The sequence below is a fragment of the Mustela putorius genome, unplaced genomic scaffold, assembly GCF_011764305.1.
Source record: "Mustela putorius furo isolate JIRA1106 unplaced genomic scaffold, ASM1176430v1.1 tig00000487_pilon_pilon_pilon, whole genome shotgun sequence".
Classification (NCBI taxonomy): domain Eukaryota; kingdom Metazoa; phylum Chordata; class Mammalia; order Carnivora; family Mustelidae; genus Mustela; species Mustela putorius.
The window spans coordinates 4,251,159-4,277,803 of NW_025421399.1; the positions used below are offsets into that span (position 1 = coordinate 4,251,159).

Below are 26,645 nucleotides of genomic sequence, written 5' to 3' on the forward strand. Positions count from 1 at the left end.
ACACTGGGGCCCCCGGAATCGCGGGGGCCTGTCGGGATCTGAGGTTGTCTGAAGCCTCCTCCTGCCCTCCACACTCTCTCCTCCCTGCCCCCAGGTCCCTAACGGGGAGGCTGCTGGGAGCCCCAGGGTGGTCCCTGACACCTGCCCACGTGCTCCTGTAGTGGCAAGCCCACTCCTTTGTTCTCATAGGCAGTTGGCGCTGGGTGGGGTGGGGGTGGGGGTCAGAAGCTGGGGTTTCAGTCTCATCAATGAGTCTATGAAAAGGCTGGTTGAAAACAGGAAGGGCTGAGCCCTTGGGCAGAGCGGGCACACGTGCTGAAGGGAGGAATTCTTCATGGCAAAGGCTATTTGACGCCTTTAGGTGGATGGGGAAAAGGCATCCCTTCTCAGAACATTTGAGAAAATCATCCTTGCGCATGCAATATGCAAATATGCAAATGAGAATGTTAACTAGATGCAGGTCCCCGCCTCCTGCGCTGCCCTCTGTGCGCCTCACACCTGCGCACTGCGCACCTGCGCGCTGTCCCAGTACCGCCACTGGTGCGGGCCCTAGGGAAGGGAAGGGGGTGCTGAGACCCAGGCTCCCGCAAAGTGCTCTGCTCCGCGCCCTCGCAGGTCCGCTCCGCCATCCGGAAGAGGTGGCGCCGGTGGCAGGACAAGCATTCGATCCGCGCCCGCGTGGCCCGCGCCATGTCCATCCCCACCTCCCCGACCCGGGTCAGCTTCCACAGCATCAAGCAGTCCACGGCGGTCTGAGCTGGAGGGCCAGCGTCTGGAAGATGCTCTCCAGGCTCCGCCAGCTGCCCTGCCTGTGGAGGGGACCGGCCCCTTCTCACACTCTGTATCCCCAGAAGCCGCTGACACCGACAGCCTGGGGGACACGCCCCCTCCCCGACCCCGGCAGAGCGGGAGTTCCAGGCCTGTGAGAGCAGCCACGGTCTGGGCCCCGAGATGAATGGGAAATCATCTGTAGGACTGGTCTGGGTCCAGGGCCTCTGGCTCTCCCGTGCCCCAGTCCTCCCTGGAGATGGAAGGAAAATGGAGTGAAAATGGCCAGCTGGGAACCCAGAGCAGTACATGGGTCCCTCCAGGAGGTGCCTTCTCCCAGAGCACAAGAGACCTGGGGCCTGTCCTCAGCAGCTGGGGGGCAACAATCCCTGTCCTAGAGGAATTAGGGGAAACTTTTGTGACAGCCTCCAACCACTATGATGATGCCTCCAGGTGTTGGCAATGCCTTCCAGTACCAACGGGAACCAAAGCCAGGTTGCCAGAAGCCCCAGGCAATGTCATTAGAAATCAGGTGACATCATCAGACCACAGGCCACACAGCAGGAAATCCTCCCGAGCACCCCGGACTTCATCTGTGGCACTGTGGTCAGAAATGCCCTGTCTCGCTGCCTTGCACCTTGGACCTTGACTTCCCTGTAGGCCAGCAGGCTGCCCCACCTTTACGCCCACGGTATTCACACCCTGCTTTCTGTCTCCTCCTGTCCCTGGTGTCTCCCCCTGTGTGGGAAGATGGGGATGGGAGGGAGAGGGAGTGTCCTGTGAGCAAGAAAAAGGGGGTGCCCCAGACAAAGCCAGTGTCCCTTTCAGGGGGCAGAGAATACTCGGGGCCCTCCTGCCTGCTGGCCTCCGGGGGAGCCTCTGTGCTGGTCGCAGGGAATTTGGGGTCCCCTGGGTGGCCTCTGGGGCAGCATGATTAGCTAAGCGGAGATAGGAGAAGGGGCAGGGCACTTGGCTCCTCTCTGCCTGAGGGTCCTAGAGCTGTACAGCTGGCTCTTGGGACAACCAGCTGGCCCCCACTGGACCCTCCTGTGGCCAGAGGTCCTGGGTCACTGGAGCCAGGCTTTCAGAGATAACAGCATCAGCTCTGAGGGGTGGCTGTTGTAAATAATAATATTTATCTTTCCAACCAGCATTTGTGAATGTCTGGTCTGCACAGGGCTGGGTGGGGAGGGCGCAGCAGAGAAAGGGAGGCCAGTTTTCAGTCTTTGGGACCAGGATGTGGCTGGGAAACCTGACACCACTCTCACCCCTCAGGGTGGAGGCCAAGGTGAGCCACTGGGGGCATGGGTCTTCGGACTCAGCTGCCAAGGACAGCTCTTAGAAGGGGAAAGTCATGGGGAGGGAGCCACAGGTGAACAGTGCCAGGCAAGGACACTGTGAATGGGGCAGGGGCCACGGGGACAGCTTGAACCCAGGTGTGGCCATGGGACCAGACAGGAATGTGTCCCAGCCCCAAGGGAGGGGCGGAGCTGGAAGCCAGAAGTACAGCTGGGGAGGCCTTGACACTGTCTCGGCTTGAGACTCCCAGAAACAGACTCAGAAACAAGGTTTCCAGAACCAGTTCAGGGAAAGGGAGCCCAGGAAGAGAGTGGGGGCGTGAGGCCAGGAAAGGGAAGCAGCGGAAGTGGGGGACGCCCACCTCCACAGCACCCCCTAGAGGCAGCCGGAGCGTAGTCCTGCAGCAGAAGCTTGAAGAGCCAGAATAGGGCACACCCCAGGGACCACAAGGGAGGAAGGCTGCTGGGGGGGGGAGGGCATTAATCCCCTTGCACTTCCCCCAGCGACATGAGCCATGAGACCAGAAGAGAAGGCCTGGGCACAGCAGCCCGTGGTGGAAGGCAGCCCGCAGCAGCTCCCGGGGCAGCAGAGGGGGTGGGACACAGAAACTCCACCCTGGCACCCAGGGATAGGGCAGCCTGGCTCTCGCTCCTGGGTCTCCAGACTGGGGTTGCGGGGAGGGGACCAGAGGCACCAGGACAGAGATAGGCTGACAGCCTCCTGAACAAGGGCGGTGGGGGGACAGTGAGAGAATAGTCCCAGAGAAAAATTTGTGGAACAAGAGGGACAAGAAGTGCCCACGATCTAGGTGTCTTTCGCAACTCTGCCTTTCACTCAGTGAAGAAGTGAGAGAGCAAGGCTTCCCCTGCACAAGTTGGGCTGTGGGGACGGGGCTCCCCAAGGATGGAGGAGCATTGGAAGGAGGTTGCGTGGACAAGAGGCCCCAGGGACCCAAGCTGGGGCACCGCCCCCTTTCCTGCCCTTGCCTCCAGGTTGCTTTAGCTGCTGGGCCCCCTCCACGCACCTGCTGTGCACTCAGCCCTGCCTGGTCCAGCGCAAGGGGCAGAGATGAGCGGCACCCCCAAGACGAGGGCCAGCAGCCAAGGGCAAAGCCACCAGCTCCAGAAGGCCGCATCAGAGGACACCTCCAAGACGAGGCTGACAGTCATCAGAGAAGCTGCTCGTGGGGGCCCTGGCCAGGGGCTTCAGGATACCCCCCCATTCGGAGACTAAAGGGAGGAGGGCTGCTTCAGGAACATCCGGGCCCCCAAGAACTGTATCTCCTCTGCCACGGGCAGGTGCCCAGAGTTTAACCCTTCCACGGCCCCTGGCTCAGAGACCAGGATGAGGACAGGCCCCCAGATGGGGTCTCTGAGGGTCACTGTGCCCTGAGGTTCAGCTGGTGGGCTGGGTGGGAAGAAGTCCCTTGGGGGTGCGTGGGGGTGTGTTGAACGGACAGACACACGAGGGCTCTTCTCCATGCCGCACCCAGAGGCTGCAGTTCTGGGGTACCCCACCAGAGCCCATTTCTCCCTGCGACCCTCCTTCATGGGCACAGACCCCTAGTGGAGGAAAAACCGCCCTATGGGGTTTTGGTTTTCCAGTTCGGGCCCCTTCACCTTTGAGTGGGACAGCATGGCCCCTACCCTGGGGTCCTCTGTTTCCCCTCCAGGCCTCCTCAGTCCTCCTGCCCCTACTGAGTCAGATGCCCTGGGATGGGACTGGGGAGGGAGTCAGATGTGGGAAAAGCATGCTAGGGAGGAAGGGAGGTTTTAGAATCCAGATGTTAATACTTAACTGTGGGCATTGGTAAACTGCTTTGCAATCAGCAAAATCCTTTATAACATGTGTTATCTAGTCTTCAAGTGACTCAGGGAGCAGGGAACACCCCATTTTACAGCCAAAGAAACTGAGGCCTGGTGATCCCTCTGTGATCAAAGGTCCAGGGCTCTTTCCAGCCCTCAGTGGGCTGCAGTCCCCAGGTTTGGGTTTCAGGAGGCTGCGACAGATAACGCAGCTCTGGGGGGAGGGGACAGCAGGAAGCCTCAGGGCTTCCGATCATCTGGTTGGGGACCAGTCCCAGGTAAAGATGGGACCAGCCCAAAGATGGCTCGGCCAGCGTCCAGTTGCTGAGCTCAGCTTGGTGGGAGCAGTGAGGGTTCTGCACGTCTGTCCTGATTCCCGGCATGCACGCCCTACCTTCCCAACACCCTCCACCCTTCCACTCCTTAAATGGATACTTAATGGCAAACAGGCCACCAGAAGCTTCTGTGGGTCCCCCTGCACCCACCCAGGCTCTGCTCAGCCCAGGCAAGGGGGTCACCAGCCTCCAGCTCAAGGGCCTCTCAGGATCATTTCATGGACCGCTCCGACTTCAAACTCAACTGCCCGCCCAAAGACGAACGGGAGCTGATCTCTGGGTTTCAACACCAGCAACACCCTCCAGGGCTGAGTGCTTACTAAGCACCAGGCACAGCCAAGCCCCTCACCTGCTCTTCATACCACCCTGTGATGCAGGGGCCGTTATCCCCACTAAACAGGTGGGGAAAGGGAGGCACAGAGAGGGTACAAGACCTGCCCCAGGGCGCCCAGCGGTGGCATGGCTGGGTGTGAGCCCAGGCTGGCCTCATCCAGCCTCTACGTGCTCAACCCTATGGAGCAGGAGTTCTTTGCCCCTCCATGCCCCGCTGCTCCCTCCAATGCCCTCCCTAGAGAAACTCCTCAGTTTCCCTAGCTTGTGGGCAAACAGCACGCAGACAGAAAGCTAGATGTAGAAGTTGGCCCCTACAAAGTGGGGGTGTCAGGGAGCCCACTCCTGAGCCTGGTCCCGCCTCCAGGTGTCCCAGCCCTGTCGCTGTTTCATGCCAGAGCACTGCCTCCTGTCTGTCCCTTGTACAGCTCGCCAGCCTCTGCAGACCCAGCTGGTCAGGCTCGGGCTCAAGACAGGCCCGCACCATGTATATTTTCCAAAGTTCTATGTGTGTTGGAAACATCAATGAGCTCATCGTCTGGGGATAACTTCAGAGACCACCTTCAGCCCCCAGACTGCCACCCACTCACTCCATCTGCCCCTCTGAAGGGTTCTGGACAGATGCCTGCTGCCTGGCCTTATTGCCTGGGCCAAGGCAGGTGGGGGCAGAAGCAGGGGTGAGGGCCATGTACTCAGTGTACCGTGAGGAGACTGGGCGAGTGAGGTGGGCACCCAGCTAGGGTGGGGGAAGACGAGGAGACAGACCCACAGGGGCTCCTGCCTCTCACCTCCATTGCTGGGGCAGTTGGGGAGGGAAGCAGAGGGTGACCCAGTCCCTTCTCGGTGTCTGTACCATCTCTAGAACGTGCATCTAGGACAGCCCCAGGCAAGGAAGTGTGGCCCGTGAGGGGGCCAGTAAGCTGGGCCCCCTCCCCACCCTTCTTGAACAGCCACACTGGGCTAAGGCCTGCTGCGTGTGAAGTCAGCTGTCCTTGCTGCCCTGAGTGGACAAAGACAAATGCTCCAGGTGCCCACTCTAGGTCCCCACACAGAAGGTGGAGACACCGCCCCTGGCCTGCCTGGAACAGTGAGGCCGAGAGCCCAGGCCATGGCTAGAGAAGCAGCAGGGAAAGGAGCAGAAGCTGCAGATACAGGGGGAGGCCCTCCAGGAAAGGGATGGAATTTGGAGATGGGGGTGGGCCGAGCTGCAGAGTCTTGGAGCAAAAAACCAGCCTCAGCCACCTGCCACTTGGGAGATGGCGCCGTCGGGGGCATTGTGCAGAGCGCCCCCTACAGCCAGACAGAGAGAAGAGCAGCTCCAGGGTCGTGGGAATGAGGCGGGATCGAACTGGGGATGAAGGTGGGAGGATCTAGGGAAGCAGCCTTTGGAAAGACACCCAGAAGCCTTCAGTGAACCAGGTCCCAGGAAGAGCCTCAGAGGGAAGAAGACTAAAGAAAATTCTTTGAGCCAGGACCCCAGCAGCTCCAGGGTAGATGAGGGAGGAAGGGCAGCAGCAGGCTCTTTTGGGGGAGCCTGTGTTTCTGAACCCCAAGTAGGGGCATAGAGTAGTCTAGTTCCAGAACTTTTCATCACCCGAATGGAAACCCCATTCCCATGAAGCTGTCACTCCCCATTCCACCATCCTAGCCTCTGGCCACCACGAACCTTTCTGTCTCTGTAGCTTTCACTAACCTGGATATTTCACAAAAGTAGAACCATACTTGGGGCACCTGGGTGGCTCAGTGGGTTAAAGCCTCTGCCTTCGGCTCAGATCATGATCCCAGAGTCCTGGGATCGAGCCCCGCATCGGACTCCCTGCTCAGCGGGGAGTCTGCTTCTCCCTCTCTTTCTGCCTGCCTCTCTGCCTACTTGTGATCTCTATCAAATAAATAAATAAAATCTTAAAAAAAAAAAAAGTAGAACCGTACAGTGTTTGTCCTTTCGTGTCTGGTTTCTTTCACTTAGCACAAAGTTTTCAAGATTCACCCACATCATAGCAGATGTGAGAACTTCGTTCCTTTTTTACTGCTGAATAATATTCTACCACACAGAAAGACCACACTATCCGTTCATCTGCTGAAGGCATTTGAGTTCTTTCCATCTATTCTGTGTTACTGTGAATAGTGCTGCTATGAACATTCACATACAAGGGTTTTTTTGTTTGTTTGTTTTTGGAACACCTGTTTTTGATCCTTTTGTTATGTACCCCAGGGGTAGAATTCTGGGTCATATGGTGACTCTACGCCTCATGTACCAATTATCCGCAAACGGCTTTCTACGGGCAGTTGCACCATTGCACATCCCCACCAGCGACGTAGGAGAGTTCTAATTTCTCCACATCTTCACCAGAACTTGTTACTACCTGCGTTCATAGTCACAGCCACCTTGGTGAGTGTGCGGGCCGGTTCTTAAGAGACCCAAGACTCCCTGTGTTGGGAGATGGGGGCCCAGAATGAGGATCTAAGCTGAACATCAGCGGGGCCCCAGACAGATTTTATTATCACAGCACTCAGGAAGGAGCTGGCTGGCCGCCCCACCGCGCTCAGATCTAGGTGCTGGAATGCAGAGAGGTCTTGCTTCCCTAACCATCCCTGACCATCGTGCCAATCCTTCTCTGCAGTGGGAACCCATGGAAGGAGCAGCCGGCAGCCTTCCCCAGTCCCCAGGCCTTGCCAGGTGTCCCCGCACCAGCTGGGGGTACGCTCACCGGTCTGCTGGCTCTTTCCGTCATGTATTTCTGACAGTTACCTTGTCATTGCAATTACTGTTTGTAATTGAGTTAAATGTTACAGCCACGGACAAAACAGAATTGCACAAACAAGGAGAAATGTTGTCTCTTCTGAAAACTCAGTTGAAAGACACAATCTGAGTCACACAAACAATTAGCTGTCAACTCAGGTGGGGGCGAGACAAATAAAAATACCTGGAATCGGGGGGGGGGGAGGGAGATTGGGAGAGTCCAATCTCTAGTTGCCGGTGGTGTGGTGGTGGCTCTAGCTGCCGACCACTTCGCAAGATCCTTGAAGCTTGCCCTCCAACCCCCGCCCACCGAGAACCCAAAGCTGGATGTTGGGGATGGTGTCTTATCAGCGTGGATTTTTCAAGGAAGGTGACCTGTGATCAAAGCAGATGCCCTAAGGAGATCAGTGACTAGTTGTTCTAGTGAAAGTTGTTAAAGTGAAAATAAAATGTATTTTGTAGGGACGCCTGGGCAGCTCAGTGGGTTGAGCTGCTGCCTTCAGCTCAGGTCATGATCCTGGGGTCTTGGGATCAAGTTCCACCTCGGCCTCCTTGCTCAGAAGGGAGCCTGCTTCCTCCTCTCCCTCTGCCTGCCTCTCTGCCTGCTTGTGTGTACTCTCTCTCTCTGACAAATAAATAAAATCTTTTAAAAAATGTATTTTGTAGGTTGAATTGTGTTCCCAGAAATGATATGTTGGGAGTTCTAAACTCCAGGACCTGTAAATGGGACTTTATTTGGAAATGGGACTTTGAGACATAACCCTGTTAAGATGAAGTCACTGAATGGGCCCCAGGGCAGTATGAGGGTGAAGGTGTGGGGAGAGCAGAGGCAGAGATGTGACTGATGGGGCTGCAGCCCAAGGACACCAGGATCATCAGCCACCACCCACATGAAGAAGCAGTGAGAAAGGACATGGTGAAGGGTCCTACCCAGAGTCTCCGAGGGAGCCTGGCCCTGCTGACACCTTGATTCTGGACTTTGTCCCAGTCAGCATGGCCTGTATAACAAATAGTCTGGGGGCTTAAACAACAACTACAATGTCACACAGTCCCGAGAATTGGGAAGAGTGAGATCAAGGTGCTGGCTGAGTGCGTTCCTCATGAGGGATCTCTTCCTGGTTTGCAGACCTCTGCCATCAGGGTGGAATCTCATGAGGTGGAGAGGGAGGTCATCTCTCTCATGTCTCCTGTAAGGAAACCAATCCCATTCCTGAGGGCTCCACCTTCAAGACACCATTTCCTTCCAAAGGTCTCACCCCCAAATACCATATGTAAAGGTATGGAGACTTTTCAATGAGTGCCATCTTCAAATGATTTTTTTCAACACACCCATGTGTTAGCCAGTCCCAGTCATCTGGAACAAGTGAGCAAGCCAGAGTCTGCTGGGCACCCAGTGCAGAGCATGGCAGAGTTCACCAGAAGTTTCCATCTTGTCCAACACCCTGAGTTTCCATCTTGTCTCTACTACTCACATGTCACCTTGTCTCTACTACTCACATGTCACGCCTGGGGCCTCGGTCCCTTCTACTGAAAAGCAGGGTCATTCACAAACACATCCCAAGCGTGTTTTCCAAGGATCATTTGCTGTTCCAGAATCTGAGAGCAGCAGAGAGATAGACAACGTCTCTGTCCTCACAGAACTTGACCAGCGAGATACAGAAAATAAACTAGGAAACATATAAGCAAAGACCTGAGTTGTGGGGCGCCTGGGTGGCTCAGTGGGCTAAGCCTCTGCCTGCCTCTCTGCCTACTTGTGATCTCCATCTGTCAAATAAATAAATAAATAAATAAATAAATAAATAAATAAATATCTTTAAAAAAAAAAAAAACAGACCTAAGTTGTGTCATGAATGCTAAGAAGGCTTGTTTGCTCCTGGCCATGGTGGTGGAGGGAACACTGAGGCATGGTACGATGAGAACTAGCAGCGGGTGAAGCCTCTGGGCGGGGGGTCAGAACTGGATGGCCAAGAAGCCTTCTGGAGTCAAGAGGCTGGACAGCTCCTTGGGCAGGGCAAGGCCTAAGGGAGGGGTTGGTATGGGAGCTGGATCTGAGGCCTGGGGCGCGGGCCTGTGGTCTGGGCTTCTCCAAGCTCAGGTTTACTCTTCCATTTAGAGGGCATGCTCAGGAACTAAAGCTGCTGTCACAAAGAGACCCATCATGAGCCGAGGGCTTAAGGAAGATAATGTATCCAAGTGTCAGTGTCGTGCTTCCCATAGCATGGGGCCATGCCAACAGCCAGGGTCCTGCTTCCTTTCCTTCCTCTCTTTCCATCCCTTAGGACAACGTTCTCCCCACCATAGTTAATGGCCTTCCCATGACTGGCTTGTGAAACAGGAAGAGACAGACCAGGGGCCTCGGGATCTCTGTCCAGGCTCCTGAGATGCTCCCGTCATTTCTGCTCAATTCCAATGGCAAAAACTTGACCATATGGCCGATCCGAACTCCAAGGAGAGCTCAAAATGAAATTCTGGTCACGTGTCACTACAAAAAAGCGTGGGTTTTGGAGGGCGCTGCACAGCCTCAGGCCAGCTGGACACAGTAGTAATACTCCCCTGCAAGGACGCGATGGGTACAGATGAAGTGCGCGGCACTTAGTAAGTGTTCAATAAAAGTTTGCAAGGTCAGTGAGGTCAGGGCTCCCAGAGGCCTCAGAAACCCTGTGGTCCAATGTTCTCATTTCTTGGCAGTTGAAGAAACAGGTGCAGAAACGAGAAGCATCTGTCCAGTTGCCCAGTCCTTAAGGGCCAAAGTTGGTCCAGAATCCGTGTCCTGGATCCTTGACCCCATCCTCTCTCGCCTCCAATTTCCAATGACTGATCCAGGCCCACCAGGAGCTGAGCAGAGAGCAGGGACCCTGGGGACCTCTGGGTGGGGGGCGGCAGGGCTGGGGGACAGCCCAGAGAAGCACCCTGGGCTCCGAAGTAGTGCCCTGAGCCCTGGTGGCATGGCTTTGTGACCAGGTAGGTGTGGCTCCAGTTTCCCAGACAGGAGGCCGGGTGGCTCTGTGACAGAGGGCCACACCCGCCCCCCCCCCAGCCCCCGCTGGGAGCAGCGGCCGCTCGGGGAGGCAGCGGCAGGCGGCTGAGGAGGATGGCGTTCCTGGGCGGCTTCCTCCTCCTCCTCCTCCTCACCAGCACCGTGGCCCGGGGGGAGTACGGCGTGGTCCACGTGGTGGCCGAGAACTGGAGCAAGGACTACTGCGTCCTGTTCAGCTCTGACTACGTCACCCTGCCCCGGGACCTGCGCCACGCCCCGCTCCTGCCCCTGCACGATGGCACCACAGCGCCCTGGTGCCCAGGCCGGGACGCCCCCGGCGGGGCCCAGCCCAGCTCCCCCCGCCAGCGGCCCCTCCGCCGCACCACCGCCATGGTCATGAGGGGCAACTGCAGCTTCGACGCTAAGGGCTGGCTGGCTCAGGGCCAAGGCGCCCACGGGCTGCTCATCGTGAGCCGGGTCCGCGGCCAGCAGTGCGCGGACACCAGCCCGGCCCCCCAGGACCCCCAGCAGCCCCTGCCGGGCCTCACCATCCCCGTGGCCGTGCTCCGCTACGCCGACATGCTCGACATCCTCAGCCACACCCACGGCAGCGCCGCGGTCCGCGTGGCCCTGTACGCGCCCCGGGAGCCCGTCCTCGACTACAACATGGTGGTAATCTTCATCCTGGCCGTGGGCACCGTGGCCGCCGGCGGCTACTGGGCGGGTCTGACCGAGACCGACCGGCTGCGGCGGCGCCGGGCCGGAGGAGAAGGAGGAGGAGGAGGAGGAGGAGGGGGGCCGGGCGGGCACCCCCAGCAGGGAGCGCCGGCGGCCCGGGGGGGCCGGGAGGACGAGGACGAGGACGTGCCCGTGGACTTCACGCCGGCCATGACGGGGGCCGTGGTCACCATGTCCTGCTCCATCATGCTGCTGCTCTACTTTTTCTACGACTGCTTCGTCTACGTCATGATCGCCATCTTCGGGCTGGGGGCGGGCACCGGCCTCTACAGCTGCTTGGCACCCCTGGTGCGACACCTGCGCCCGCAGCCTGTGCGGGGACCCGTGGCCGGCCGGAGGGTCTGTGTGCACCAGCCCCTGCTGCTGCTGGCCGGCTTGTGCGCCGTGGTGACCACCTTCTGGGTGGCCCACCGCAACGAGGACGGCTGGGCCTGGCTCCTGCAGGACACGCTGGGGGTGGCCTACTGCCTTTTTGTCCTGCGGCGGGTGCGGCTGCCCACACTCAAGAGCTGTGCCTCTTTCCTTCTGGCCCTGCTCGCCTTCGACGTCTTCTTCGTCTTCGTCACACCCCTGCTCACCAGGACCGGGGAGAGCATCATGGTGGAGGTAGCCTCTGGACCCATGGATTCCTTGAGCCACGAGAGGCTCCCCATGGTGCTCAAAGTGCCCCGGCTGAGCTTCTCAGCTTTGACGCTGTGCGACCAGCCCTTTTCCATCCTAGGCTTCGGGGACATTGTGGTCCCTGGCTTCCTGGTGGCCTACTGTCACCGCTTTGATGTGCAGATCCGCTCGCGCCAGGTCTACTTCGTGGCCTGCACCACAGCCTATGCCATGGGCCTGCTGGTCACCTTTATGGCCATGGTCCTCATGCAGATGGGCCAGCCCGCCCTGCTGTACCTGGTCTCCAGCACCCTGCTCACCAGCCTGGCTGTGGCCACCTGCCGCCAAGAGCTCACCCTCTTCTGGACCGGCCAGGGTAGAGTGAAGACACCTGCCCAGCCCGTGACAGGGCTCCGTGGAGCCCCTTCGTGTGGCTCGGAGAAACAGGAGGGTGCAGCAGACGTCCACGTGGCCAGCCAGTTTGAAGGGGCTGCCAGCCACCTGGCAGAGGACTTGGACGGCAACCTGGAGGAGGACACGGCCGACACCGCCACCGTGTCTGAGGACGAAGTCACTGGTCCGGGTGGTTGCAGTGATAGCTCTGAGGGCTGGAGCGATGCCAATCTGGACCCCAACGAGCTGCCTCCTGCCTTCCCTGGCGCCTTGGAGGAGCCGATGCCACGGGAGCCGCAGGCCATGCTGAGACCGGTGATGCCGCTAATGCCCCCGCCCTCAGAGCTGGGCCGTGCCCAGGCCCAGGCCTACAACACTGGCCTGCCCTGGGCAGGGCTCCACAAGAGGAAGGGCTTGAAGGTGAAGAAGAGCGTGTCGACCCAGGCTCCCCTGTGAACCGGAATGCTGAGACACGTGCCTCGAGGGGGGCCGACAGAGTGCGCCACAGTGCAGCCACACGTGGTCCAAAAGCAATAGGGGCATTAAAGATATTCCATTTCTACTCAGCAGAACTTCGTGGTCTGTTGTGACTGGGAGAAAACAGCGACCACGGCATAGATCCATGCAGGGCCTGGAGGGTTCTGAGGCTGGGTGCCAGCCCCCAGGTATGCAGAGCACTTAACAGGCCCAGAGAGGGCACGTGACAGGGATGAAGTTCCTCAGCAAGGTCAGGAATTGCTCCCAGGGCTTACTGGACAGCCACCTCCCCTCTCCCCACCTGCCCACCCTCCACGCTGGAGCCCCAGCTCCCCGGCCTGACCGACGGGCCCCATCCCCGGAGCCCCACCTCACGGCCCGTCTTTTCCTCATGCTCGGGTCCAGCAGAACCATTACTGTTCCTTGATCGCACCACACCCTCCCCTCTGTCTTTGCACATGCTAGTCCCTCTGGCTGGGATGCCCCTTCCATCCCAGACAGAAATACCCCAACCCAGGTTTACTCAAACACTCTTAGACACCTTTCAAGTGCTAGCTCACATCCACCCTTCCCCCGCCGAGACCTCCCTGCTCCAGACGTCCTGACAGCAGCACACGCCCAGCGTGTTCCCGTTCTCATCCACCCGTTGTGTCCACAGGCACTGAGTATGTACCTGCTGTGTGCACTGCCCCATGGGGGGGCCACAGAAGGAGGCTGCTGTCTAGCTGGGGAACGGCAATTGAGAACAGACCAGAAACAACCTGAGAATCACCTCAGAGCAGGGAGGGAGAGATCAGAACCCGAGTGGAAAAATGTAGAAGATCAGGGCTCTAGATCCCACACTCCCTTCACTGACTCTGGGCAGGGACCATAGTCTCATCTTCAAAATGGGATTTATAATACCAGGTCTCCTGGAGGCAGGGGCATGGACAAGATGACCTCTTGAGAACCCCATGGTTTTTTAGGCCAGATGCTGTGGTTATATGCTGTTTAACAAAGGAAATGAACTCTGGGGTCAGGAGAGGCTTCCTGGAGGAAGCTTTGCTGGAGGTGAGGGACTCATCACAGAGGCCATGTGGTACAGCTGTTAGGGTTCTTGGACCACTGCCCCCTGGAAATTCCAGCTCTACCACTGACCTACAGCATGTCGCTGAGCCAGTGGCTTAGGGCCATGGTTTACTCATCTGTAAAAAGGAATAATAATAAAAACCCCAATTATTATAGGGCTTGGGGGAGGTTGGAATGAGTTGGCTGATTGATGCGGTGCTTTATGAATGTTAATTCTGTTTCTGTCCCTCCCCTACATCCAACTCCCACAGGCCTCTGAGGCCTGGCCCCTGACTCCCCCGCCAACCGCTCACACCCAGCATCCCTGCCCCCAGCTCCTCTAGTCAGGGATCGCGCACCAGCCCCCTCCCACACCATCCTCTCCTCACACAGGGGACCCCCAGCTGGAACTTTCTCTTTCTCCCATACTCCAGCATTGGGCCTGACTGGCGGCGGCTCCTTCCAGCTCACATACCCCTTCTTCAGGGAGGCCTTCCTTGATGACCCTTTCTAAAGTAGACCCCAGCCTTGGGTACACTGCTGTGCACCTGCTCGCTGGTTTTGTCTCCTCCCCCAGGCCAGTGTCAGCTTCTTGAGAGCAGGGGCCTCTCTGTTTTATGCATCTGTGGGGTTCCAGAGCCCAGAACAGGGCTGGGTACATCGGTGCTTGATTTATGTTTTGTTGGAGGAATGAATGAATGAGGCATCGATCCGGCTTGAACTCTAGAGGAAAAGGAGATGCCACGAAGAAGGCCTTGCTGCCCAGGCCACCTTCCTGGGACCCTGCGGGGGTCAGTGCAGGGATGGGACCCTGAGCGGCTGGCTGGGCCCTGGGTGTGGGGATTATGGGAGCTGGTGCAGGGGGGCTGGTAATGTGAATCTCGAAGAAAGCTCCCTCATTGACCCACTCTGCAAAGGGCACCTGAAAGCCCAGGCCAGGCAAGGGCAGTGTGTAGAACCCAGGCCAGGACACTGACCGGCGGGCTTGGCAGCCCCTCCAACCGGAGCCGGCAGCCATCTGGCCTGAACAGAGGGGCCTCTGCGGGCCCTGGCTCACCCCCAGCCCCGGCAGCCTTCCCACTGCTGACCTGCGTCACTGGGCCTGCCAGGGATGGACTCCACGCCTCTGCCAGGCCCGAGAGGGGGAGGGCTCTCAGCCCCTTCATCCTCAGTCTGGGGGACAAAGGATGTCTTCACTCCCAGGAATTTGCAGTCCGAGTGGCTCCCTGGGGCAGGAAGCGTGCCTGCCTTCCAGAAGAAGATTCTCAAGGGTGAGTCCGACTGTCCTCCCCTCTCCAGCCCGCAGGCTTCAGAGGGATGCTATCTCCAAGATAGGGAGGCTAGTACTCTCTCTCTTACCCTTACCAAATGGGTAAGGGGCTGAGCCTGGGCTCCAGGAACCTCGGAGGGCTTCCGCTGCTGTTCTGTGGCGGCCCAGAGGTCCCCGCTCCTGCCCTGACCGAGAGCCAGTGTCCCCTTTCAGCTGTGCGTTCTGCCTCACTTTGCCAGCCCCCTTCCCAGGGACTGGGTTGAATCCAGGTGGCTGGACCAAGCTGCCACCTGTCAGAGGTGCCCAGAGCTTGCAGCCACCACCTGCATGCCAGAGGGACACAAGACACTGCACGCACGTGTGCATGCATGAACACATGTGTGGACGTGTGCACACATCCAGACAGGGCCCTCAGGTACGTGTTTACACATACGTGTTCCTCCATGCCCTACACACACGTGTGCATTCCCATGGCCGAGCACATGTCCCTGTACTGGACACTCATACATACCTGTGCACACCCTCCACGTGTGCACACACAGGTGCACACACTCACACACATACACACACACACCAGGCCTGCCTTGGGCCTGGGAGTGAGGGTGCTGACGCCTGGACTTCCCACCTCAGAGGACAGGGTGGCCCTTTCCTGATGGGGTAGATATGGAGATGCAGTGCTCAGGCCTCCCTTCAAGAAAGGCATTTGGGGATGCCTGGGTGGCTCAGTGGGTTAATCCTCTGCCTTCAGCTCAGGTTATGATCTCAGGGTCCTGGGATCGAGTCCCGTATCGGGCTCTCTGTTCGGCAGGGAGCCTGCTTCCTCCTCTCTCTCTGCCTGCCTCTCTGTCTACTTGTGATCTCTGTCTGTCAAATAAATAAATAAAATCTTTAAAAAAAAAAAAAAGAAAGAAAAGAAAGAAAGAAAGAAAGAAAGAAAGAAAGAAAGGCATTTGGTTGACAGCTTCTTCTGGGGTCCCCTCAGCCCAGGCAGCTTTTCAGGAAGATGCAGGACACAGAGGGCCAGCTAATGACTGAGCAAGGTGGCGGCGCCAGGGCCCGGGCATCTCCACCCAACACAGGGATCCTCGAACAGGCTTCTTTGGCCCCAAGCCCCACTGTGCTTGCCCAGAAGGTGGTAGACCTGCATCCAGGTCTGAGGGCTCCCCCTGCCCCTGCCTGCTTCCTCCACTTCCTTTGCCTTCCTGACTCCATCTTAATATTTGCTTCCAGGGGAGCTCGACCTATGACTGGTGAAGCCTAAGATGGGTCCAGGGCAGAAACAAGCCTCCTGAGGCCACAGGCAGGGCTCCAGGTGGCTGAGCCCTGGCTTTGGGACTGTCCTCTGTTCAGGCTGCCCAGCATTTCTCTGTGTGGCCTCATTTAATCCCAGCAAGAACCCCTTAAGGTGAATGTGGCAGCCTTAGGGGTTTTTTTGTTTTGTTTTGTTTTGTTTTTTGAGTTAATAAAGGGTTTGATGCCAGAGCTTCTGGATTCCCTGGGGAGTGAGAACGAGCAAGGACCCATAAGATGCTGTAAACCACAGCAAAGGAAAGCCCAGAGAGGGTCAGGACCTACCGAAGGTCACACAGCAATGGGATAGCAGAAATAGAACATGGCTCTGGTCTTCTCCTTCCCAGCGCAATCTCTGGGATGAGCTCCATGCCTCAACCCCCTCCCCTCCACATATCCTGGTCTGCAAAGCAGACCTCTTCCAGGAAAACTCTGGGTCTACTCAGTCCTTTACCCTGTACCCCCCCCCCCGAGTGGTGCAGCCCTCTGTTCTCACTAAGGAGTATCTGTACGTGTGGCTTGATAAGAAAGGTTCATGATTCAGCGTTAAACCACTCCTCAGCTAGTGCAGGAGGATGCAGCTGGACTCCGAGTCCCTGAGACCTCAAAGCTCAGCATTGCTGTTCATTTGCCCTGTGACACCGAGCAGGCAAGGCTCTGTGCCTCCTTATCCTCGGCTGTAAGGTGATCTGCTAAGACTTACCTTGTAGGTGTGTTGTCAGGATTAAATGAGGTGAGGTGTGCATATAAACAGTGAACACTAGCCACGCACAAGCAACAGGCGAGATATACATGTCACCTCCTCACATGATACCCCGGGTTTAGAGCAGGAGCTTCCCAGACCACACTTGGCTTACGCCCAAATGCCATCATTCCCAAATCAGCTTACAGTCGCTCAGGCTTGAGCTCCCAGAGGTGAGCAAATTCTCTTCCTTTGGTACCCCCTCCATGTTCATTGGGATGGGGTGATGAGTGGGTGAATAGGGACACCACTAATGAGCCAGGAAGAGGGGTACTTCTGCAGTTAGTTAGAAGGACTCAGGAAAGGTTCTGAGCATTTTTTCTTGCCACCCTGAGTTTTGAGCGCTTTTGTGCTGCCATCTGCTGGTCAGTAAGAGAAAAGCAGGCGAGCTCACACCCTAAGGGCCAGAAGATTATCATTCTGTTAGGAAACTTTGGAATCATTACAACGAGAAATGATATTCAAAAATATATATAATAACCCACCCATCAGCAGAGTTCTGAAACCTCTACTGGCTAGGGTTTAACCCTTTAGATGTTTTTTGTGAGAAGGTGGAGGTTGTCCTGGAGAAGGATCCAAGAGTATTTTGATATTTTATGAAATGAAATAGTCCCCACACAGCATCACTGAATGTCCTTAATGCTTGAAGATGGTTCCTGCTCTGCCACGTATCCCATCTCATAGCATCCGGCCACCACGAAGAAGTGTTTGTGGACTGCTGCTGGGAGGTTGAACTCTCCATATGGTCTTGTTCTCGTTCTTGGGTCCCCACAGACACCCCTCCCACAGACACCTCAGTGATTATGTTTGGGAACAAATGCCTGACCACCACTGGTTCACTCTCCAAATGCTTCGTTTTACCTTTAGTTTTACCCGCTCTCCTCTAGAGCTCCACGAGGCATGTAAGCCTGAATCCAGGTCTCATACCTCCCTCCTAAGTCCCCCTGGGATCATGGGACACAGTCTCGGAGGAACCCCAGGAAGTGACGCTGGAAAGGGAAACTGAGGTTGCTGCCGGGAGACCCTTGGGCTGCTAGAACACTGCAGCGTTGTTCCGAGAAACGCCTTTCCTAGCTTTCCCCAGCCTCTTAGGGACTTGAATGTTAGAGAAGACTGGTGGAGAAAGCCATGTGTGGAGTCTGAGTGAGAGTGATGGCAGAGCCTCCAGACACTTTCCAGAACTCTCCAGAACTGAGGACAGAGAGGGAAGGCAGCCTGCCCAAGGTCACACAGCAACTCAGTTACAAAGCCAAGACAATTAGGAACCTGGAAACTAACCCAAGAATCCTTCGTAAAAGGACACCCTTTCTGGAATGCAAATTCTTGCCTTTCAGAGATTGTTTCCTGAGGTCCACTTCCCCCACATACTTGGTCTTCTTAAAAAGCAGGAGGCGCCTGCGTCCAGAGAGAAAAAAATTCCTCTGGGCAAAATTCTGACCCCTCCCCCCATCCTATCCCCCATAACCCAGCCTGGGCAAAGCCTTACCGGTGCCTGCAGTTCTGACCAAGACAGGAAGTGAACTTGGGCAGGAGGGGCAGCCTTCCTGAGAATCCTTGCCCGTCATAGCCCGCAATGTCCTCCAGGCCATCCACCCACCCGCAGGACAGTGTAAGCCAAGGGCGGGGCTGATCTCCACCCACCTTGCTTAACGCTTAAAACTGAGTGTGGTCGGGGAGCCTGGGTGGCTCAGTGGGTAAAGTCTCTGCCTTCGGCTCAGGTCACGGTCTCCAGGTCCTGGCATGAGCCCCCGCATCAGGCTCTCTGCTCAGCAGGGAACCTGTTTCCAATCCCCCTTTCTCTGCCTGCCTCTCTGCCTACCTGTGATCTCTGTCTGTCAGATAAATAAATAAAATCTTAAAAAAAAAAAAACTTGAGTGTGGTCAATTGAATAACATCCTCCCAAAAGATATCCATATCTTAATCCCTGGAACCTGTGAATGTTCCTCTATATGAAGGGGGAAGAAAGGACTTGACAGATGTGATTAAGCTACAGATCTAAAGATGGGAAGATTATCCTGTATTATCTGAGCAGACCCTAAATGTAATCACAGGAGCCCTTATAAGAGGAAAGCAGAGAAGCCTGAGGCACACAGAAGTGGAGAGGCTATAGGATGGTGGAAGCAGAGGTCCCAACGATGTAGCCACAGGCCAGAGGAATACCAACAGCCACCAGCAGCTGGAAAGAAGCAAAGAAGGAATTCCCCTCTGGAGCCTCCAGAAGGAGCACCAGCCTGCTGACCCCTTGACTTCAGCTGGATGATGACTGGCTTTCAGAACTGTGATAGAATAAATATCTGGTGTTTAAGCCACCAACTTTGTGGTTAGCTTGTGATAGCAGCCACGGGGAATTCATGCCTGGGTCAACAAACATCCACAGCACAGTGTCCTATGTCCTAGCACTGTGCTCGAGAACTGTACATTTTGCAGAACAGATGAGAAAAAGGAATGGCAGAACAGAAAAGCCCCTAGTCTGTGTATTTCTTTTCGCAGGGGACAGCGAGGCACAGGGGAGTCAGAGAAAGAGAGGCAGGAATCGGGGTGTCAGTGATAATGGCAGTGAATGTATCCTCTGTTCAGGTTCCAAGGACTTGTTTTTACTGTTATTTTACTGTGGAGGGAAAAAGTAGAAAGGACAAAAAAGTGGGGAGAAACACACAATTACTGTTAAAATTTGGTCTATTTCTGTCCAGTCACTTTCTTTTCCTTTCATAGGTTTTTGGGTGTTTCATTTACATATTGGTATTTTGCTATCAGTATTCTATAGAACCTTTTAACCTATCCTGGGAGTGGGCTATGGGATATTCTAGAGTGGATGGAGCTACACAGATTTTACATTCTTTTACAGATGTTTAGTCGGTTTCTTATAGCACCATGAAGAATGTATTTGGCTGTAAGTTACTTTAGTTTAGAAGATGTCTGTGTGGTAGATCAGTCATTTTATCTCTGGGAAACTAGGGATACAGAATCTTTGAAGGTTGTGATTCATTTTGCGGAATTACTTTCCAAATCACATTTGTGACAATTCATCCTCTGAGTATGTTGCAAAATATGGAAGTGGCCAGTTTACCACATCATGACCAGCATCTTTGCTAATCTGACATCATGATAAAGAGCATCTCTTTAAATTTGCCTATCTCTGATTAATTATGAGGTTGTATTTTTACTTCCCTTTTCCGGTTTATTGACAGAATACTCTCCATTCCAGGGCTTGGCACAAAGTTCAACCAGTTACCACTTCCAACTGATTCTGCCCTAAGGAAAATATCCATTTTCTCATTCCTGCTTTTATAGACTTCTTTGAAGACATCATCTCTCATGTGGACCATTAGGATCTTTGTTATAGAAAAGAGCACAGTTGTTCTTGGTCATGTCCCTCCAGCTTAAAGACCTCAGATGCCTCCCTGCTGCCTGTCAAACCAATCCCAAGTCTTCAGCTGGGTGTCGAAAGACATTGACAGCCAGCTTTCTCTGCCAGCCCGTTCGGCCTCCTATCAGCCCCTAGCCACTCTGTGTGTGGTTCCCCATACATGCTTATCTTTACTCCATGTCTCTGCTTTACGGTTGCACTCATTTTGAATGTGGTCCTTCCACCTTCCCCTGATTCCTCTGTACATGGTATCCACGGAGATCTCGTCCAAACTCCCCAGGGGTCCCTGTATAGGGCCCTGTCCAAGGTCCTGGAGAGGAGCAGTCATGGGACATAGTTTCTGACTCAGAGGGTTTCCCTGTCAAAAACATGTGGAAGAGGGCTCAGATAATATTCTGATTAATTAGGAGTCTTTTGACTTCAAGGAATAAGAACCCATGCAAAGTATCTCAAGCAAAAAAAAATTTAAAAATGCTTATTGGAAGGATATGAGATTTCTCAGAACACAAGGCTCAAGAGCCCAACTGGGACTCGTGGGAATTACAAGCTAGAAAGCTGTCAGAAAGCAAAGCTTCCCTCTCTGCCTCTCAGGGCTGCATGGTCTCTGGCATCCACTTCCTCCTCCCCTCCCTGAGCCAACTGCCTCTGCACATTCATTTTTCTCTTGGCTTATCATGGCACGGGCCCCAACTCTATATCATGGTCTCTTGGTCCAGAGATCATCAGCAATGGGCAATGGTCTCTATACAGAGAGAATTACTCTATTAGATTTACTCTATCCAGTCAGGGTCCTACACTTGGCTCTCAGTGAGCCCATGTGCCCTTGACTCAGGTGTCTACCCTTGGCTTAATCAGTTGTGGCTAGAGATGAAGGTCAGGGAGAGCAGGGTCATAGAGTATAAAGGGTTGCCAGGTTGTTAAAATCTGAATTTTAACAAGCCCCCCTAAGTTGTTTGTGTGTTTATGAAAGTTTCATCAGCACTGCCACAGAGCAGAAGTTCTCTGAATGACCTCTGATCCATCACCTGGGAGCTCGTCAGAAAAGAAAACTATGAGTTTCTTCCCAGAGCCTGGAGGGGGTCTGGGAAGGAGTTGGGTGCTTCACTCAGATGTACTATGCAAGTTCTGCCCCCTGCCTTCTGTTTTCCATAGATAAATTCCCATCTTCTTTCCAGGAATGGTTTCCATGATTTCCATCTTCTTTCCAGGAATGGTTTCCATGATTTCCATCTTCTTTCCATGGGATGAAGATCCCATGTCTTGCTCTCCAGCTGTCACCCGTGGAAACTGCCACACAGCTGCTCTATATAAATGTAACAGTTGGCTCTGTTTATGCTGGTCAGAGGCATGTAGCCTCTCTCTGTGGCCCGCATTTTCTTATTCAGGCAGCAACAGAACCAATGATTTCTGTTGTCCCTTCAAGGATCACAGGTTTTAGTACCCTCCTTGGTACCCACCTGTGTTAGTATCCTGTGGTTGTTGCAACAAACATCCCAAACTGGGTAGCTTAACACAATGGAAGTTAATTTACTCATAGTCTGGAGGCTAGAGGTCTGGAAATCTGGGATTAGTATGGTTGTGCTCCCTCTGAAGGCTCAAGGGAGGATCCTTCCTTCCCTCTCCCAGCTTCTGGTGGCTCCGGGCAATCCTTAGGCTTGCAGTCACCTAATTCTAGTCTCTGCCTCCATCCTCACTCGCTCTCTCCTTTGTGTGCCTCATAGCTCCCTCTGCCTTCCTCTTATGAGTACACTGGTCATTTGATTTCAGGACCACCTCGATCTCCCAGAATGATGTGAACTTGAGGTTCTTAACTAATTACCTCCACAAAGATCCCTTTTCCAAATAGGGTCACATTCACAGGTTCTGGGTAGATGTATATTTGGGCAGTCACCATTCAAAACACTACACTACCCACCCTGCCAAGTGTTTGGGACTAGACTAGGGACAAATGGTGTCCCTGTCCCATCTCCATCTTTGTCTGGAGTAACCACAAAGGACAAGATTTCTGGTGAGTCCCATGTTTGAGCCAGAGGAAAGAGAACGTCAAAGAAACAAGGCAGAGCCCCTCTTCTCAAGGCACCAGTGGTTGGGGGAAACCAGAACAGCCAAGATGGAGGCCACCTTTGCATCCCCACCCACGGCACTGCCCACCCCAGCCACCATCTTCTGCCAATTTCTGGAGCTCCCACTGGGGGATGAGAGAGTGCCCTGAGAGGAAGGCAGAACATCCTGAGAGGCATTCTGGGAATTGCGGGGTCCACAGCACTCCCTCCCGCAGCTTCTGTTCTGCCAGTGTAGGACATTTTATGATTGCCAGGATGGCAATTAAGGAGGGGACAATTGGCCAAATGGTGCATTCTTAGGCCTCGGCAGCCAGCGTTCTATGTAGTCTGTCTCAGGGCCAAGGAGGATAAGACTTTCCAGAAAGTGAGCTGGCATCCAGAAAAGGCCCATCCCAGATGGCTGCTAATGTCATTAGCTCAATAATGATGAATGAAATGAATGAGCTAGTCTGGCCCCACTGTGCTTCTCTGAGGGATGCTGATAAGAACATGATCTCCCAGCTGGGGACCACTAAGTCTGGACCAAGGAAGAAAAGAAGGGAGACTTGGGAGACCTGAGGACAGGGTGTTCATGGTGGAAATAGGGAAACGGGTCAGACTTGGGTTCTCTTCCCAGCTTGGCCACTAATTAGCTGTGTGAGCTTGGACGTGTTCTTAAGTATAGAACCTCGACACCTCATTAGAAAAAGGCAAACAATCCAAGAGGGTAAAAATGGGCAAAGAATTTGAACAGGCTTTTTTACAGAACAAACAGGTGGCCAAAATACATATGAGAAAATGTTCAATCTCTCTAGTAATTAGGCAAGTGAAACTGAAAATGACCAGAACACAAGTGGGAAAACCAGTGACACCTGAGGAAAGTCTGACATTTCAGTAACAGACCTGTACCCATGTTAATGTCTTAGCTTTGATCACTGTATCACCATGTAAGATGCTAACATTTAGAATCTGGATGAAGGTTCTCTGAGAACCCTGTATTGTCACAACTCTTCTATGAGCCTAAACTTTTTGCAATATAGAAAAGTAAACAAGGGACGCCTGGGTAGCTCAGTTGGTTGAGGGACTTGCCTTCAGCTCAGGTCATGATCCCGGAGTCCCGGGACGGAGTCCTGCATGGGGGCAAGGCGGGGGTCCCTGTTCAGCAAGGGGTCTGCTTCTCCCTCTGACCTTCCCCCTCTCATGTTTGCTCTCTCTCTCTCCCTCAAATAAATAAACAATTTTTTTAAAAAAAAGGTAAACAAGAACTACTAAAACTGTGACAGAAAACAACAAAGAGATGTGACTGTATACAGAGTGACAAGAATGACCAAGATTAGACAGATCCATGGCCACAGGGTAGCACTGAGAAGTGGGCTGTGTCATGCACCTTTGGTGGGGACATGATTTGCTGCCACCTTTTCAGAGAGCACTCTGGCAGTATGGATTACAACGTCATTGTGCATGCCCCTTGGCCCCGGGAAATCCACGGCTGGGTATTTACCCTACCAAAATCTTTCTACTTGGATTCAAAGAGTCAAGTCCAAGGGTGTTTGCCATAGCCCTACTTGTAATAACCAGGAGCCACCTAAATGCCCAAGTGGAGGAAAGTCACTCCTAGACGGCAGGTTAAATGATATAGTCCACGTAGTCATGAAATATTATACAGCAGGTAAAAAGGATGTCACACATTCAATGAATAAAAATGAAAAGGCTTCCAAAGCAAAACGAAAGTATAATCTCATTAATGCAAAGGGAACGCACAAATAAAGCTGCACATTCCTAAATGTATGTGCACAAATGTACACACCCCTCCAAAAGTTGACAAAGATACCCTCCCAACTGGAGAGGGCAGTGGGCCAGGATGGAAGCAGGCAGAGTGGGTAGGGTGGTGCCGAAGGGGACTTTTGCTTTTTCTGTATTCTTTGCATTTTTAACAATAAGGTTTTCATGGATTACTTGTGTGGGTTTTTTCATGGTAATTTTTTGAACAAGTGCTAACCTCCTCTGACCTGCATTTTCCTCATTTTTAAGAATAAAGAAGTTAGTAGTACCATGTCATACATCAATTTTATCTCAATTTTTAAAACTTAAACTGAATAATTGATTCAATTTAATAAAGGAGTTAGGTCAGGGCTCCTCTGTGGCTGCTTCCAGCTCTGAATGTCTTTAACTGGAAGCTGAGGCTGTGGAGACACTGTCCCCTCCCCACTCTCTCTAGTCCTCACTCTTTCTAGCTTATTCCTGACTCAAAGCCTTTGCACTTGCCCCCCCCCCCAACCTGGCATGCTCTATCTTTCCCATGTCTTCATGGAGCTGCTCCTTCTTGCCTCCTCTTGTCTAGATGATGGTCAGCGTGATGGTCATCTCCTTGGGGGACCTCCCTGACCCCCCGAGGTAACAGTGGGAGAGGACGGAAAGGCAAGGCCAGATCAGAAGGGTCTGGGAGACCAGGGGAAGGAGTAGGGATCTCAGCCTCAGATGGGTGGAATGTCCAGAGGGATTTAATGCTGGGAGAGGCGTGGGTGCACGGGGAGGGGAGGGGAAGGGAGAGGGGTGACGTGAGGCTGCCTCCACACCTCGTCAAAGCCCAAGGTCAGTCTGACCCGAAGGTGGGCAGATCATAGGACATAAGGTAGAACCCGCTGTGAAGAATTGGAGGTCATCTCCAGGTAAACGGAGCTGGAAGAGGAGGGAAGTGTCAGAGTGAATCGATTTCAAGTGAGTGCCCTGCTCAAGTGTGCTAGGGCTCCGTGTAGCACAGTGTTTTTCCATCTCCGGGATAGTAGTATCCCTCCTCAATTCACTTAAGACGTGAAGTGTCCTATTTTGACCTCCTTTCAGATCCGACTCTCAAAAATGTCTCTCAACACAAGGGTACACCCTCTCTTTTTCTCTTTTTGCCTCTCTTCCTCTTTCCCTGACCACTATGTTTTCCACCCCTCTTCTTTTCCCCAAACTTCCTCCAGTTTTGGCCATGTCTCCTTCCTCCTCCCCTTTTCTTTCTTTCCTCACTCACTGAGACCCACCAACCCTCCACAAATCCTCTCCCCAGCGGTATTCGGTTGCTGGGCCTGCCTGCCCTTCCCGAGTGGTTGCTGGGTTGGACACACCTTCATTGCTTTGGCTCCAAGCACTTTCCAAGGCTGGCTTCTGCAGGCTGAACACCCAGAAAAGCTTCCAAGACTCCCTCCCTCTTCCTTCTCTTCCACAACCCCAGCCTCACGCGTTGCCAATGGTTACTTGCAACTCACTTGGGGTGGAGAGGGGAGTTGTGGGTTCAGCGGCAAGGAGAACAAGGAAAGGTCCAGGCAGGGACCCAGACCCCATCATGCCTTTCCCCCTCTTGTTCCTGCTTCTCTCAGAGGCACTTTTTCTGCGGGGCTAGAACCCTGGAAGGGGTGCAGAGGAAGAAAGCCTCTTCCCCCAGTTCCAACTAGAAAGGGCCCAGGGGTCAGCCCAGCTTGGATCATGGGCCCACTTGCACGACCAGAAAGGTAGACACCATCATAGGGGACCTCATCAAAACCACAGGGTTTGAAGGGACAAAAGGGATTGTTCTCCTAAAGAAGAGGGCATCCATATCCTAGGAAAGGGGAAAGAGTCCTAGGCAGACAAAACAGGGGGTGGCCACATTCCCCCATGTTCAGCCCATGGCCTGACCTTCCTGTCTATGAAGACTGGATCCTCAGCAGGAAGGAAGACTTTGGGGGACCTGGCCGGGACTTCCAGCTCTTCCTGCTTGATCTCCTTGACCAGCTGCTGATGTCCATAGCCCGTGCCCCGGGGGCACTGTCTCCTTGCTCCATCAACCCCCAGCTCAAAGCATTCACTTTCAAGGTCTCTTGGATGCTGCCAAATCTGGTTGTTCTCAGCAGCCAGCCTATCTGGAAGAACGTTATTTTAGATTTTTAAAAATGTCAGATTTGGAAGGTCAATTGTCTCAGAAAATACACCATTTGTATACAAAGCACGGGCCCCTGCTTCCCTCCAGGATGTTGCTTTTCAAGGAATTACATCTGTTTAGAGCTAGGAGACCCCCTGGAGGTCTTCTACTCCAACCCCTTCATTTTACAAATGAGGAAAGGAGTGTAGAGAAGTCGAGTATTTTGCCCAGTGGTAGCAGCTAGGGAGGAGCACTGGCAACTAGAAACCTTAAAAATTCTTAAAACTCCTAAAAACAAAACCAAAAACAACCGTGAATCAACACTCAGGGTTTCCACCTGATGTTTGTGCATTGTTTCAGAAAACAATGACGGTGATGAAAATTACTGTGGACAGGTACACCTCCCCCCCCCCTTTCTTTTAGGCTTAAAATTTAAGCCATATGCATTTTTTAACTAGATTATTAGAATAATTATTAGAATATTGAATCTAATTTTCCCCTTCAGTGCATTCATCTGCACAACACTTTATCTTTACATGCC

The 26,645-nt window shown here is 54.0% G+C and overlaps 2 protein-coding genes across 2 annotated transcripts in view; both read left to right on the forward strand.

The window, feature by feature from the left end:
- Positions 1-6,320, forward strand: part of CRHR1 (corticotropin releasing hormone receptor 1) — a 50,527-nt gene extending 44,207 nt beyond the window's left edge. Inside the window, exon 13 of the mRNA XM_045080828.1 lies at positions 616-6,320. Within this exon, the coding sequence (XP_044936763.1) occupies positions 616-756 (141 nt within the window). The 3' untranslated portion in view covers positions 757-6,320. The remainder of the gene's footprint in view (positions 1-615) is intronic.
- Positions 6,321-10,316: 3,996 nt separating this feature from the next.
- Positions 10,317-12,549, forward strand: SPPL2C (signal peptide peptidase like 2C). Its single transcript, XM_004772760.2, has one exon. It carries the CDS (start codon positions 10,369-10,371, stop codon positions 12,439-12,441), a length of 2,073 nt encoding a protein of 690 aa, XP_004772817.2. The 5' UTR covers positions 10,317-10,368; the 3' UTR covers positions 12,442-12,549.
- The last annotated feature ends 14,096 nt before the right edge of the window (positions 12,550-26,645 follow it).

What these genes read in the sequence shown, in the direction of transcription:
- SPPL2C (XM_004772760.2), top strand. Translation starts at nt 10,369, where the DNA reads ATGGCGTTCCTGGGCGGCTTCCTCCTCCTCCTCCTCCTCACCAGCACC.